Source organism: Prunus avium, chromosome 5 (genome assembly GCF_965620075.1).
Source record: "Prunus avium chromosome 5, drPruAviu1.hap1.1, whole genome shotgun sequence".
Taxonomy (NCBI): Eukaryota; Viridiplantae; Streptophyta; class Magnoliopsida; order Rosales; family Rosaceae; genus Prunus; species Prunus avium.
In genome coordinates, this window is record NC_142288.1 from 30,088,562 (window position 1) to 30,104,232 (window position 15,671).

Here is a 15,671-nt window from a genome sequence, read left to right on the forward strand (position 1 = left end):
ACAGAGAACCTATGTTGCACCGACACTCCAAACTGCTGGAGTGTCGGAGTGTCGGACACGCCGACACGCCGACACGCCTCCGACACGCGTTGGACACGGTCAACGGCTGGGACACGGTCAAGACACGCCGCCGACACGGTCAAGACACGGCTCCGACACGGTCAAGACACGGCAGGGACCAGATTGAAATTTTGAAAATAAAAGTTGGGGTCTAAACATGATTTTTGAAACTTTAGTGGACTGATTTGAAATATATTTAGAAAGATGGGTTAAAAGTGGAAAAAGACTTTTTTAAACCTAAATGAATCCCACATTTTTCCCTTTGTTTTCAAATTCTTTTTTTATTTTATCTATCTCTATTTTCTTTTATTATCTCCCTCTTCACAGCAGTAGAAGAGTTGAATTTGGTGGTGAGGTGAAGATTATTTCTTCTGTTTTTTTTTGAAGAGAAACACAACAAGAAGGACGATTCTTTCTTGCAAATCGTGACCAAGAAGGACGATTCCTTCTTGCAAACTCAGGTTAGGCTTCACAGATTTTTAATTTTGTTTCTCTATTGTGTTTTTTGTGTGTGGGTATTTTGTATGATTGTATCTATTTGGAGCTTTTTTTATTTTTAATAAAAGTCTTGTTATTAGTTGTTGAGTATATTTGAATTTGTTTTATTAATTGGGTATTAGACTATTAGACATAATGAATGTGAACCATGTTTTATTTTGTTTCTTTGTTTTGATGTGTTTTGTATCTTTGTATGATTTTATATGTATTTGGTTTTTTATTTTTAATAAAAGTCTTGTTTCTCTGTCTTGAAATATTGAGAATTAATTATTATTTTAATTGCCGTGTCCTAGCCGTGTCCGTGTCCTACTTTTTTGAGATTTTCCGTGTCGCCGTATCGCCGTGTCGCGTTCCCGTATCCCCGTATCCGTGTCCATGCAACATAGCAGAGAACATTAAGTGTAGGAGTAACATACTTTATTTGAAAAAATAAATTTCAAACTGGAAAAAGAAAAACCCCAAAAAATTAGAGTATGTTGTTAACGTTTTAATTAAGTTTGAAATTAGGATTCGGTATTATAACACCGGGACGCATTTAAGGCGCTATATCCACGGCTTTCGACTCGAGTCACATTCTCTTCGTTGCAGCTTCAACCCCTTTCTTCTCTTACATTCAAATTATCGATATCCATTTCCGAACTTCCAACAACTTTACCTTCCTTCTCTCTCTAAAAGCAGCCCTATGCTTCCATGCTAGGGCTGCGTCAATTTCACAAGCCCTAGAAATCTCTCTCTGTGTTTCTCACACACCTATAGAAACGGTCACAATGGTGTTCAAGGGGAGGTTCTTCTCCTCCAAGAAATCCGACTCCTCCAACAGTCCCGATGGCTCTAACAACAGCCCACGATCTTTGGGTTCCAACTCCCCGATCAGATCCGATAAGAAGAAATCCAAATCCGCATCCAAAGACGACCCGCAAGGCCCGACTACCAGTTCCGGCGGAGCCTTCGGTATTGGTAGCGCGAGTCGCCAAACGTTAGTCAAAGACGGGTCAAAGAAGAAGGAGACCAAGGGCAAAGAGATTCAAGCTCAGCTTAAAACGCCGTCAAAGTCCAGCTCAACTGCCGCGACTTCGACTCCGAAGAAGTCGTCTACATCGGCATCGGCGGCGGCGGAGCCAGCAGCTTCGGTGTCTCCCATTCTGGCTTCGTCTCTCGGGTTGAATAGAATAAAGACGAGATCGGGGCCGTTGCCGCAGGAGAGCTTTTTTGGGTTTAGGGGCGACAAAGGATCGTCTCTGGGTTCGAGTAATTTGTCCAGACCGGGTGCTGTCGGCGATGGGAGTTTAGGGTCGGGAAGTGGGGGGAAGAAGAAGGAGGCTGGGAGCCAGAGTAGGATTGGGTTCAATGAGAATTTGGCAAGTGGGAGTTGGGTTGATAATGGCAGTAATTCGGATGCTATGTCAACTGGTAGCGTGCCTTCGAGAGACCAGAGCCCCAACATGCTGGCACCGTCGCGGCTACAGAACGGCGGTGAATCCTCGGCGGAAGCTGGTATGGTTTTGAGCAATTATGCAATGCTTGCTGTTTTATAAGTTGTGCTAATTTAGTTTGTGTCCTGAGGTATGGTTAAGGCTATTGGTCGTGTTTTAAGCTTAGAGATGAGACGTGTTGAACTCCAAACAAAACTAGTAAATGTTTGTAAATTTATTTTAGCTAGAAAATGGTAGTATTTTGAGCTTAGGAGGAGTCACATGGTCTTGAAATTTTTTGTCAAGCAATCAAGTATAGTACAGTAGACAAACATGACGGCTAGTTTAACGTGCAATGGTGTAATGGGTGAAGCATGGCTCCTGTTCAAGTAGGCGACTCCTTCCACAAGAGGAATAGAGCTTAACGTATTGATCCATTGTTCTTCCCAACAATTAGTGTAAGCTTAAGAAAACATGGACCATATGTGTGGTTATGTGTAGTGACCTTATCTCATTCTTCATGAATTGATACTAGAATGCATTTGGTCTTTTATGAAAATCACTGAAATTTTTGTACACCTTCATTTTTCAATAATGAGTGGGATGCCTGTTATGTTTTTCCCCTGTAATGTCTTTTGATACCTCAATCATCCTTAACAGGGAGAAACATATCATCCTGGAGTCACTCTGGAGGCTTAAGAAGTTCGGATGTATGTACACCAGAGGTACTAGTAAAATTAATTTTATTTATTCTCTGTGTATTTTCTTGTTTCTGGCTGTTCCATATTCTATTATATCCTGTCGTAATGTGTTTGTGATTGATATTTTACTTCAATAGACTGCGTATGATTGTGAAAATCCCAAGGAGTCTGAATCTCCTCGCTTTCAAGCAATACTCCGTTTAACGAGTGCACCAAGAAAGAGGTTTCCTGCCGATATAAAAAGTTTTTCCCATGAACTGAATTCAAAAGGTGTACGGCCTTTCCCATTTTGGAAGCCTCGAGGCTTGAACAACCTAGAGGTACTTCTGTATTCCTCTTGTATTATATTTTTATTCGGAGATGAATCTGAACTAGGAAGTTTGGCCTGTTTGTAATCATGTTTCTAATATGCAGGAAATCTTGGTTGTCATTCGGGCAAAGTTTGACAAAGCAAAGGAAGAAGTGAACTCTGATCTGGCTATATTTGCAGCAGATTTAGTTGGAATTCTTGAGAAAAATGCAGATAATCATCCAGAGTGGCAAGAAACCCTTGAGGATTTGTTGGTTTTGGCTCGAAGTTGTGCAATGACATCATCTGGAGAGTTTTGGCTTCAGTGTGAAGGCATAGTTCAGGAATTGGATGATAGACGCCAAGAACTTCCTCCGGGTATGCTGAAGCAGCTTCACACTCGAATGCTTTTCATACTCACAAGGTGTACTAGGTTGCTGCAGTTCCACAAGGAAAGCGGATTGGCTGAGGATGAACAAGTTTTCCAGCTTCGTCAATCAAGAATTCTGCGCTCTGCAGATAAAAGAATTCCTCCAGGTCTGGCAAAGGATCCAAAGAGTTCAAGCGTTAATAAGGTCTCTAAAGCAGCTTCAGCTAGGAAATCTTACAGTCAGGAGCAAAGCGGCATGGAATGGAAGAGAGACCATGTTATACAACCAGGAAATTTATTTTCACCTCCTGCTGATCAACCCTCTAAGAATTTGGACTCTCCTGCAAGTAGGGACCGGATGACATCTTGGAAAAAATTTCCGTCTCCAGTTGGAAAAAGCATGAAAGAAAATGCCGAATTGAAGGACCAGAGTGATGTTAAGATTGAACTTTCGAAAGCTTCAGACAACAGGAGAGGGACTTCTGACATTGATTCGACTACTGTGAAGCCGCCTGAGCCTTCTGCCAAGGATTCTCATGAACATTCTTCCAAGCACCAACACAAACCTTCTTGGGGTTGGGGAAATCTACAGAATGTATCTGACGAGAGTTCTATGATTTGTCGTATCTGTGAGGAGGAGGTTCCAACTGCAAATGTGGAAGACCATTCAAGAATTTGTGCGATTGCTGATCGATGTGATCAGAAGGGTATAAGTGTCAACGAGCGTCTTGTCAGAATTTCCGAAACCCTTGAAAAAATGATGGAGTCCTTTGCTCAAAAGGATAGCCAGCACGGCGTAGGAAGTCCGGATGTTGCAAAAGTATCTAATTCGAGTGTGACTGAAGAATCTGACATTCTATCTCCAAAACTGAGTGACTGGTCCCACAGAGGCTCTGAAGACATGCTTGATTGTTTTCCTGAAGCTGATAATTCAGCTTTTATGGATGATCTGAAAGGTCTACCTTCCATGTCATGTAGAACTCGTTTTGGTCCAAAGTCTGATCAAGGAATGACAACATCATCTGCAGGAAGCATGACTCCTAGGTCTCCATTATTGACACCAAGGGCCAGTCAGATTGACTTGCTCCTTGCAGGCAAGGCTTCTTTCTCTGAGCAAGATGATCTTCCTCAGGTATCTCATTTTTCTATTTTATTTTATGAATACTTCTTTGCTCTGGGGGTTGGCCAAGAACATGCTTATGATACTTGGGATTTAGTGAAATGACATTTGAATATCAATTTAAAACATGAGCTATCATCATTGTCAAATTCAACATGCAACGGAAACATCTTACTGTCTTCTCCAAGTCCTAAGATTTTAGGAAAATGAAAATTAATTACTCAATTATTGCGCACCAGCTTCTCCAGATTATGTGTGTCTGCACATGATGAAGTGGGGATGTATACATACATGTGTGTCTCTACATATGTCAGGTGTGCAATGTACCATCCATAGAAAACTGAAGAAGTGATATATGCTTCAAAGTAGCTTGAGACTTGGATGTTATTTTAGCATGTGTCTTGCTGGCCTTGGTGCTGTGCTTACTGATACCCAATTTTGTATCAAAGTCTTATTTTTTTTAATGCTATTAAAGATAACTCCATTTGGTTGATGCAGATGAATGAACTTTCTGATATTGCCCGTTGTGTAGCAAATACACCTTTGGATGATGATCGCTCCATGCCGTATCTACTGACTTGTCTTGAAGACTTGAGAGTTGTTATTGACCGCAGAAAGTTTGATGCACTTACTGTGGAAACATTTGGGGCACGCATTGAGAAGCTGATCCGGTGGGTACTTGCTGCTATGTTTCTTGGTTTTTACAAGCTTCAAGCCTTCAACTAAAGTGTTCATTAATATACCTTGAACTATGGTATCTATATTTCTCATGGAAAGTCTTTTTAAACACTTAATTGGGAAATCTTCAAAACTAAGTGTAACTTTTGCAGTTCCTTTTTTTTAATTAATTTTACAATGTGGTAATGTTGATACTCTAGGGAAAAGTATTTGCAGCTTTGTGAGTTAGTGGAAGATGAAAAGGTTGATATAACGAGTACCGTAATTGATGAAGAAGCTCCTCTAGAAGATGATGTGGTTCGTACAAGCCCTATACATTTTTCCAAGGACCGGACGTCTATAGATGACTTTGAGATTATCAAACCGATAAGTCGTGGGGCATTTGGAAGAGTTTTCTTAGCTAAAAAGAGAACAACAGGGGATCTTTTCGCGATTAAGGTACGTATAATTACACGTGATTTTTGGCTTATCTTGTTGCTCTATTTCTGTGTTAGTTTGATTAAGCTTCCTGTTATGTCTTCAATATCATTTTCCATGGCCAAGTTTTTGCTTTTAGTTATTTTCTGTGATATATTCATTTTATGCTCAACTTTTTCCTGCCTATATTTTTCCTTATTTACATGCTTCAGAAGGTGGAATTTTATCTCACTTAACTTCACCAGAAAAGTAGATAAAGGCTTACTAATTTACACCCAGTCTTCTGCATTCTTTTTATTTGGATAGCTTCCCTCTCCTCTTTCTATCTATATATTTTTTTTCCTTTGAACTCGTGGAAGATTCTGTGGAATAGCATAGGTCAGTTTAAAGCAGTATACAGTTTTTAATTTTGGTCAGAAGCTATATCCACATTTTTTTAATAAGTACCATACTTGATGAAAAGGATGCTACTTTGGACGGACACCTTATTTGTCTTTCTTTTCTGTCTTAATAAAATTTAATCTTTCCCTCCCCAGCCTCACGCCAAAAACAGATAATTCTTTTTTTTGTTTGGGGTTGCTTTTGTCATGTCTTTCATGAAGAGGATTTGTTCACTCTTAGTGTACTGTTTGTAACAGGTTCTTAAAAAGGCTGATATGATCCGTAAGAATGCTGTTGAAAGCATATTAGCAGAACGTGACATCTTGATTTCTGTCCGCAATCCTTTCGTGGTGAGCAGGTGTTCTAGCAAAGTGTTTTACCTTGCGTTGAGAAACATTTGTTTCATTCTAACGAGAACTTGAACTGTATCAGGTTCGCTTCTTCTATTCTTTTACTTGTCGTGAAAACTTGTATCTTGTGATGGAGTATTTGAATGGAGGAGATCTATACTCATTGTTGAGAAATTTAGGCTGCTTAGACGAGGAGGTTGCTCGTGTATATATAGCTGAAGTGGTATGGGCTTGCATCTTCTTCAGAAATATATTTGCTGACATTGCTGTGCAAGTTTTAATCTGACGTCCTGTTTATCTATGTTTGATTTTGCAGGTGCTTGCTTTAGAATATTTACATTCTCTTCGTGTGGTTCATCGTGATTTGAAGCCCGACAATTTGTTAATTGCTCATGACGGCCATGTTAAGGTATCTATTTATTTAATTTATATATCTTTATTATTATTTATCCTTGTTTTGTTGCCATTTTTGACCGATGCCTGGGGTGGAAATTTCAGTGCCAATACAGTAGTAGTTCTAATATAGTTGGGTTTTCCAGTTGAAGTAGGATAGTGAAATTTGAACATCCATCTCTAATAGAGCTGGTGATTGGTAAAACATGGTTCAGCTTTAGTTAGATGCATATCTTGGGTTCAAGATAAATGAAACTTATTGTACCATTTTCAAATATTTCACATCCGATTTAGAGAACTAGCATTTCCATATGCACATGTGAGATTGTACTCAACAATTTTCTTTCTTTACTTCAAAAGTACATAATTTCAGTAGTTTGTGGGTTGGAAAATATTCAAATTGTGCAGCAGATAATTAGGAGTTATGGATGTGGATTGTTATCGCCTTTCACCACCCCTCTCCCCAAAGATTTAACTTTTTGTATTCCATCTGAGCAGTTGACAGACTTTGGGCTTTCAAAGGTTGGTCTCATCAACAGCACTGATGATTTATCTGGTCCAGCAGTTAGTAGCACATCCCTACTCGGAGAAGATGAACACGAATTATCTCTGTCTGAGCAACAGCGAGAAAGCCGAAAGAAACGTTCTGCTGTCGGTACACCTGACTATTTGGCACCAGAGATACTTTTAGGAACAGGACATGGTTCGTATAGCCTTTTCTAAGTTTAAGGTGCTATTATTTTCTTTATTTTGTCTTTGAACTCCTCAACTTTAGGTTAACCTTCAACATCAACAAAGAAATATTAATTAGAAAAAAATGTTCAGCTATGTGATAGAATATTTAAATCATTATTTATTAGTACTGGTTAGTCTGTCATGGAAGCTGAATCAAGGATTTAAGGGGAGCCAACCATAATGATCTTGTTTTATCCCTTCTCCCAAACATCTAGCTGTTCTCTTATTTGGTTTATCCCTAATTCAGTATTTAAGGGCACATCCATTATGCTCTTGTGTTTTTTCCAAACAGCTTTCTGTTCCCCTTATTGGGGGTCAGTTAATTCCGTGATAAGATTAACAAGCTGCTACTGTTCTGTGGTCCACAGGTGCAACTGCAGATTGGTGGTCAGTTGGTGTCATTTTATTTGAATTGATCGTTGGTATTCCACCCTTCAATGCAGAGCATCCTCAGGTTAGTACCATGCTTCTAAAATATGTTATAATACATGGGCTTTGTGTTTGCTTTTTGTAAGGCAGAAAGTTTTTGTGATTTCGTGGTTTGATTGAGTTCTAACTCTGTGGCGTCTGTTTTAACCTTTTTTTGTTTGTTTTCTTGAAGACTATATTTGACAATATTCTCAACCGTAATATACCTTGGCCTCGGCCTGGAGAGATGAGCCCTGAAGCACGGGATCTTATTGATCAGTAAGTGAATCATTATGTTGTTGCTTTAAAAGATATGTTTTGTTATTGCTAAGCTAAGGAGGGATGGAAATATGTGTTTCCATTGAACTCCATGGAAGTTGACCATTGGTCAATCTGTGTGTTGACCAAAAACTATCAGAGGGATGTAGCAGACTGGAATTAAGACCCATCAATTAGCCAATAGGTTGCAATATTATGGTCTAGTTTTAAAATACTGATGATAACATTCTTGAACTTCTCTATAGCTCTACTTCAAGTTATGAGCCTGTCAACTATAGTTTCAGTCCACAGAAAGTCTAAACTTTGAATACCATTTTGCATCAAATTTGTGAATTTTTTTTATGACATGTGTAGCCTTGAAAACTGATCTTAGATTTAGTCTGATTTCCAGTTTAAGGTCCATCATTTTATGAATATTCACTCAGTAAGGCTGCATTATTTTCCTGCACAAGTTCACCAAATAAATTCTCGAACGTGGAAATGCATCAGCACATGTTCGCCAGTTTTATATATATCTTTATGTATGCACATATAGTTTTTCTTTTTTCTTATTTGAACTTTTAAAAGGGAATAAATTTCCTTATGAAATGACATGTGAATGTCTGGTGAAAGTATCTAGCTAAAATGTTTGTTTAGTTGATGCTGATACAACTAGTTTCTAGGTTATTGACAGAAGATCCTAATCAGAGACTTGGAGCTAGAGGAGCATCAGAGGTATTTCTAAGTTTTTATTTGAGTTTCATTTTTTTTTTAGTGCCTGATCTTCAAAACCTCTTAGATAAACTAATGGCACTCCAACTTATGATGCAGGTGAAGCAGCATCCATTCTTTAAAGATATCAACTGGGACACACTTGCCAGGCAGAAGGTGTGATACATCATAGTAATAAATCATAAACATGATGATGCAGTTTTTTCATCTTCGGTTAGATTGACACCACCTCGTTATGACTTCACTTCTTGCAGGCTGCATTTGTTCCCACCTCAGAGAGTGCACTGGATACCAGTTACTTCACCAGTCGTTACTCATGGAATCCTTCAGATGAACATGTTTATCCAACTAGTGAACTTGACGATTCCAGTGATTCTGATAGCCTAAGTGGCTGCAGCAGTTGCTTGAGCAACCGTCATGAGGAAGTGGTACATGATTCCCAGAAACTAACTCGTTTAACAAACAATGAGAATAGATTTTATACCGTAGTTACATATAATTTGATGCACTGACGTGATCTTGGGCAATTGTTCATTGACAGGGTGACGAATGCGGGGGCCTCACAGAGTTCGAGTCTGGCTCTTCTATCAATTACTCTTTCAGTAATTTCTCATTTAAGGTATTTCTTAACTTTCAAGGCGGTTATTTTCTTTTACTATCTCTAAAATGACCACTCAAGCTGCTTATATTGTCATTGGGTTTGATTTTATCTCTAATCTTTTATTGTTGACCTTTATAGAATGTGAACCTTTACTGTTCTAAAGTCTTCATGCATAGGGTGTGTTGAGATGCAATTTGAGCACACTGTTTATTCCATGTTGAATGATAGCCCTTGGTCATTAAAAAAAAAAGGCATTTCCGTGTAATTGAAGTTATCTTTGCTTTTTATTTATTTATTTATTTTTTGGTTTACTCTCTTTCATGTTTTGCTGATTTGGTTTTCCTACTACTTTAAATGGATCTATTTTTGTTTCTTTTGAAACCTATCTTACTTTTTGTTCTATTGATTGTGGTTCAGAATCTCTCCCAGCTTGCATCAATCAACTATGATCTGCTTTCAAAGGGTTTTAAGGATGATCCATCAGGGAATCCCAGTGGATAGCAACTTGCTCCTACTTGTCAAAAGCTGGGGTTGGGGTTTTGGCACTCAATTGATTTGGGCGTATTTTTGGGGCCTAATCACCTCTTTGTTGTTTTGTATACCTTGTACATATATGAGCTTCAAAATATGTGGTTATCATTTTTTGCTTTTATAGTGTGCAGTTAAGCAATTTGAGTGATGAATTTGCACTTGCAGAGATGGAAGAAATCAGAAAACTCAAAATGCTGAAACTAGTTTGGGATGTGCTCTTTCTTCATATAGGTAACGTGTGTTCACACCGTGGCGGCGTCAATTTTACCTTCTGAGTAGTAGTCTTTTGTATCTTGATGACTTTGACGTAACCTAAGAGCACCTCCACTCCAGCGATCCTGTTTTGCCCGGGCAAGAGGGGGCCTAGGCCCAGTAATTGGCTCCAGTGCGCAACAGCAAGATCGGGCAGCTGGTGGGCTCCATAAGCCTGGGCAGGCCCAAAGGCGAATCTTGTTGCCTGGGTTTGCTGGCGTCATTGATGATGTCAGCAACAAAAAAAAAAAGAAGGAAAAAAAAGAAAAGAAGAAAACATCGGGAAAAATAATAATTTGTTGCATGGGTTTGCTGGTGTCATTTCTGGTTTTTTTTATAACAAATACCTAGTCATATTCTTCACTTCCCACATCAAAATTAATGGTTTAAGTATAAAAAATAGAAAATAAATTAAAATAAATAGTGTTTGCGATTGCCTTGACCTTTTGGGTGGAACCAAAAAAGGTAAATCTGCCATTATTAACGTGAACGGTGTCAAATGTTGCTTTATCTTTGCCTTGTTCTTGCCTTTTAGGATGGAGGTGCTCCAATTAATATAGCCCGCGTCAGTTGATGATCTTTGTCGTAAGCTGAACTGTTGGTTTCTTCGTGGCAATGTGAAAACGTCTCCATCCCATCCCTTTCGCTTTCTGTTCCAATCGCACCATGTAACTTTAACTTATTTTACTCAAAATTTTGACAGCATGTACAGTGTTTTTGAAGTGCAAGTTATATAAGATGGAAAATCATCTTTTGAAAATCTTTCTTTTCAAACGCATACACGCAGAGACAGGATCCAAATTTCGATCCTTTGTGCTGTGGGTACACACTGAGCCTTCGTTAAGCTCTTGGGTTTTGGAGCTTGAGCAAGCATCAAGCAAAATACTTTTAACTATTTGAGTTATAAGTCCCTTGTAATATTAAACGGGATTTTAGATATAAAAAAGACACTGGAAATATAATGTGGATTTTCTAATTGTATGCATTCTAGACTAGTAGTCTTTAGAAACTCATCTCGAAATAGACTAGCTAAACTGCTCCCAAATGATTTCTGGATGGGATATTTTCATTGAAAATAGGCCAAATTATTATTACCAATCGATCGAAAGTATGACTAATAAGTTTTCTGGGGAAAAGTTTTGGTAGACTTGAACCACAACAATTTTATTTGAAATTTGCGTTTGGTCAAGGTTTTGATGATGACTGAGTTGTTGGACATGTGCCTTCTTAATGAAATTCAGTGATTGATTTTTTATTTTATTTTAAAAAAGACAGAAAACAGGTTCATCATGAATGACTGTTAGGCCACTTGTGCATGGAGAGTGGGACTGCCAAATTTTGTATTGTGCATGAATATAACCAAAGCTCTGGTATTCTTTCTGGTCCAGAAAAGAAAGAACCGTTTCAATTTTGAATAAAAACGTCAGAATAGGACAGCACAGCACCATCCGAGAGGACAAAAATATCCCATATTGGAAAATTGAAACTCCAATTTTGTTTTCTATCACTTTCTTAGTTAGTACCTCACTCATTTTTCTTTTGTTTTCTAAACCCTTATACACCAGAGAGAGAGACAGAGAGAGCTCCTTGAGACTTTGGATGCCATCAAAAACATTTTAACCATCACCACCAAAGAAAAGGAAGGACCACTACATCAGAGACTGTCTACTCACTTTTTACGTCCTGGCCCTCCCTCCACTTCAATGCAATAGAGTTTGGTCCACCATAAATAAAGCAAGCTTTGCTCATCATCATCATCCTCACAAATTCACAATCTCACAAAACATCAACTCACTTTTTGAATTCAACATTACTGTATCATCCACTGTCAGACAGCCCCTCCTTCCTTGTGTCATTTAACCAAGTAGCAACTACCAAATGGGAATACAATTGACAATAACCTTTTTCCAGAATAACTTAACAACCGAGCTTTGCTTCAATTATAGATGTTCATGCTTAAAATCTGTCGTTTTAAAAAGCCAAACCAAGAAAAGGGGTTGCGTGGGGACATTCGTTGAGCTGAAAAGACATCACAACTAACCAACACATGTAGATGAAGCAACTAAAACATCTTAATTTCAATCGAAAGCTCAATAGCTCAACAGTTGTGATAAAGGCAAAGGCAAAAGGTGAAGTAATAATTACAGCAACCATCATCCACCAACAACAAATGGAACAGATATCCACCCCAAAGTGTATTAATGAAAGAAAAAGGGTAAAAATTAAGTGCAATGGGGCGAACCAAAAAGGGTGAAAAGAAAAGAGAAAAAATAACAGTTGGCTCCTAAGGAAAGTGAGATGAGACACAGATTTAATAACATACAACAACACCAGATTTAACACGCGAAAGCAAGGATTGTCCTACAAATCCACGAGGGAATAAGAAGATGGGTCCCCAGACCAGCTCATCGAGAAGACACATCCTCTAAATCATGGACAACATCAGGATGCTGCTGCTGCTCATGATCCTCTCGCAAGCTAGAACGACGTAGCTCCTCAATGCGCCTGGTCACTTCGGATATTGAAGGGCGTTTATCAGGATACTGGGCTGAACAATCTATTGCAAGTTGCAAGAGCTGAACCATCTCCTCCTCAACATTCTGGTACCTGAGGAGCTCAAGATCGAAAACCTCCGAAGTCCACTCCTCTTTAACTATGGACTGCACCCACCTTGGGAGGTCAACTCCTTCCTCATTCAGCAGGGCATGGGTTGGGGGCTTCCCAGTGAGTAGCTCCAGGAGCAATACCCCAAAGCTATAAACATCGGCCTTTTGGGACACCTTGCGAGGATCTGTCACCTCTGGTGCCCGGTAGCCAGCAACACGGTTGGGAGTGGAGGAGGGCCCAACAAGGTGCGCTAGGCCAAAATCAGAAACCCGAGCTTCATAGGATTTTGTGAGCAGGATGTTGGACGACTTTATGTTTCCGTGGGAGACAGTTTGGCCTTGAGAGTGTAGGTATTCAATTCCGCGGGCAGCTCCCAGGGCAATGCCAGACCGGATTTCCCAATTCAATGGAGTCCTTCCTGCTCCTTTGTTTCCTGTAGTGCAGAGATAGAAGACAAGATGGTAGTAACGATAAAACTCCTTTGTTTCCTTAAACTTAAAATTCTTCAATGAATATTATGAGTTTGAAAGACTGCAATGTAACAATATTGCTGAAAAGTTTGAAGCTTTTTCCACTTATTGATGTCACTCTTGGAAGAAAGCTCAAATGGGAATTGCGGATTTAAAATTGAACCTAAAACATATGAAATGCAGTTGAAACCACAGCAACTCAAGACATACGTTGCAAATAGAAAGACTATGCAGACATCAGAACTGTTGGAGATGCAAAACAAATCCTCAAGACCACTCAATAACATGTCTAATGCAGCCTTCCTCGCGTTTTTCAGAAACGAAAAAGAAAAGGCTAAAAGATTAAAATAATTATCCAGAGGAATTGATGTATCCGAAGAAATCAAAACCATCATCATCAAAATGCAAGCAAAGAAGTAAAGTAATAACCACAGAACTGAAAAGGCAGAGCAATATATGAACCAAAAAAGGAAGCAATCAAACGAGAAACACTGACCATGCAGAAGCGCAGATAAGCTTCCCATAGGCATGTAATCATAGACAAGAAGCTTCTCATCTCTGCTAAAGTAATAAGCCCTTAGAGGGACCAAATTCTCATGATCCTTCACTCCCACAGCTTCAATCTTTTCTTTAAACTCACTCTCAGAAATTGTCACATCCTTAAGCCTCTTCACAGCCACCACAGTCCCAACTTCCAGAACTGCCTTGTAAGCCGTCCCAAAAGTCCCTTTCCCCAGAACTTCAGCTGAAGCTCTCAACAAGTCCTCCAGATCGAACACCCTCGCCGCATTACCAAAAAACACCAACTTTTTGGCACCGGCAGCACCGCCGGCGCTATTGGCTTCACTTTTCCCATTGCCCACCATCGCCGCCGCGGCGGCCGCCGCAACTGAATACCCATTACCGTATCCCCCATTTTCAGCATCCGCTGGCAATTTATCCCCTGGAATCTCGACTTCTGGATGCTTCACCGTAGCAATGTCGACCGAGCTCGTCTTTTTGCTACTTTTCTTTCGGCACAAAAGGATTAAAATCATAACAATTAGAAGAAAACCCAGTACAGATCCAATGACAATACCAGCAATAGCACCACCAGACAGCTTGCTCTTCTTCTTGTGGTCATCATTGATATTTATATCCCCATTTGGAGCAGCTCCGCTCTCTCCAGGACAAGCACTATCAAGGGGACGCCCACATAGCAAATTACCCAGAAACGAGCTGGAAGAGTAAGTCTGTAATTTTTTTGGAACAGACCCATTTAGCAAATTATTTGATACATTGAACTGTTCGAGTTTGGGAAGGTTCAGCTCGGGAATAACCCCCGAAAGCTTGTTGTTTTGGAGGTACAAAGTCCTTATGCGGGTGAGATTGTTGAAACCCAGAGAGATCTCCCCTGAGAAATTGTTGGACGCCAAGTTAATCCGAACCAAGTCGTGCAGACTGTAGAGCAACTGCGGGATTTCTCCGGAGAACAAGTTTCCCTGCAAGTACAGGTTACGAAGAGTAACGCAGGCAGAGAGATCTGAGGGGAGAGGACCAGTTAAAGCATTGAGACGAAGACTGAGTGTGCGCAAACTGGTCAGATTGCCGAAAATGCCACTGGGTATGGTGCCAGAGAGAGCCACACCAGGAAGTCGAAGCACAGTGACACGATTGTTCTCGCAGTTAACACCAGCCCATGAACATGGGGTAGGCTGGTTCACATTCCAGAGCAGGGTTCGGCCACCCACGGCTGAGCGCAGAGCTAGAAGAGCAGCTCGGTCAGAACCCAGATCTGGTTTTGCAATGGGAAGCAAAACCAGCAAAGAGAAAAGGAAAAGGGAAAGCCTTTGGCTCTGCGAATGCATTTTGGCGAAAACCCAAATGGTTTTGGTGAAATGGGGTTGTGGATATCTGGATTTTTTTGTTTTGTTCTTTCAAAGTTCATACATTGTTTGGTTTGGGTTTCTGAGGAAGAGAGAGAGTGGAGCAGAGAGGGAGAGTGTGTTTTGGGACCTGCATTTCCTCTTTTCTTTTTGGCCTTTTTGTTGTTGGCCTTCTGGTGTTCTTTGTGGAGAGAGAGAGAGAGAGAGTCCAGGCTGTGAGGTAAATACTAAATAAGGGGAAATAGTAAAGCAAATAGAGTAAGAAACCCTAGCTGTACGCAGTGAGGGAGAACTGGGGACCTGGTTGGCAGTAGTCAACTGCCATTTATCTTTTTCCTTTACTTTTATTTGTCTTTTGCTTTTCTTCTTTTTGCTTTTTTTTTTTACTGGAAGATTTTAAAATATTTTTCTTTGTTTTTCAGCCAATAAATTTAGGTGAGTGACGGTTAGATGGGTTTGTTTGTTTTCAGATTTGTTGTTATTTATTTAAGAAATTGGCTTTTTTTTCCTATTGTATATTGAGCTCAATTACCAACTCTTAAT

General features: G+C 39.8%; 2 protein-coding genes across 3 annotated transcripts; one reads left to right on the forward strand and one right to left on the reverse strand.

The window, feature by feature from the left end:
• Positions 1 to 1,087: 1,087 nt before the first annotated feature.
• On the forward strand, positions 1,088 to 10,053 carry LOC110745387 (Protein kinase superfamily protein). 2 transcript variants are annotated; one of them, XM_021945468.2, is made up of 17 exons: positions 1,089 to 2,052; positions 2,631 to 2,695; positions 2,809 to 2,991; positions 3,086 to 4,462; positions 4,949 to 5,121; positions 5,329 to 5,566; positions 6,184 to 6,276; positions 6,359 to 6,499; positions 6,593 to 6,685; positions 7,168 to 7,372; positions 7,773 to 7,858; positions 8,006 to 8,091; positions 8,754 to 8,805; positions 8,902 to 8,958; positions 9,057 to 9,230; positions 9,344 to 9,421; positions 9,821 to 10,053. In XM_021945468.2, exons 1-17 carry the CDS (start codon positions 1,326 to 1,328, stop codon positions 9,902 to 9,904), a joined length of 3,912 nt encoding a protein of 1,303 aa, XP_021801160.1. In that variant the 5' UTR covers positions 1,089 to 1,325; the 3' UTR covers positions 9,905 to 10,053. The 2 variants fall into 2 exon arrangements, 1 of the variants encoding a protein (XP_021801160.1); XR_015835891.1 differs by lacking the exons at positions 8,754 to 8,805; positions 8,902 to 8,958; positions 9,057 to 9,230; positions 9,344 to 9,421; positions 9,821 to 10,053 and having other exon boundaries at positions 1,088 to 2,052; positions 7,168 to 7,399; positions 8,006 to 8,023.
• A 2,187-nt stretch (positions 10,054 to 12,240) lies between these two features.
• RLK902 (receptor-like kinase 902) lies at positions 12,241 to 15,377 on the reverse strand. The gene is made up of 2 exons (XM_021946512.2): positions 13,760 to 15,377; positions 12,241 to 13,226 (listed from the first exon to the last, which is right to left on the reverse strand). Exons 1-2 carry the CDS (start codon positions 15,108 to 15,110, stop codon positions 12,592 to 12,594), a joined length of 1,986 nt encoding a protein of 661 aa, XP_021802204.2. The 5' UTR covers positions 15,111 to 15,377; the 3' UTR covers positions 12,241 to 12,591.
• Between the last annotated feature and the right edge of the window lie 294 nt (positions 15,378 to 15,671).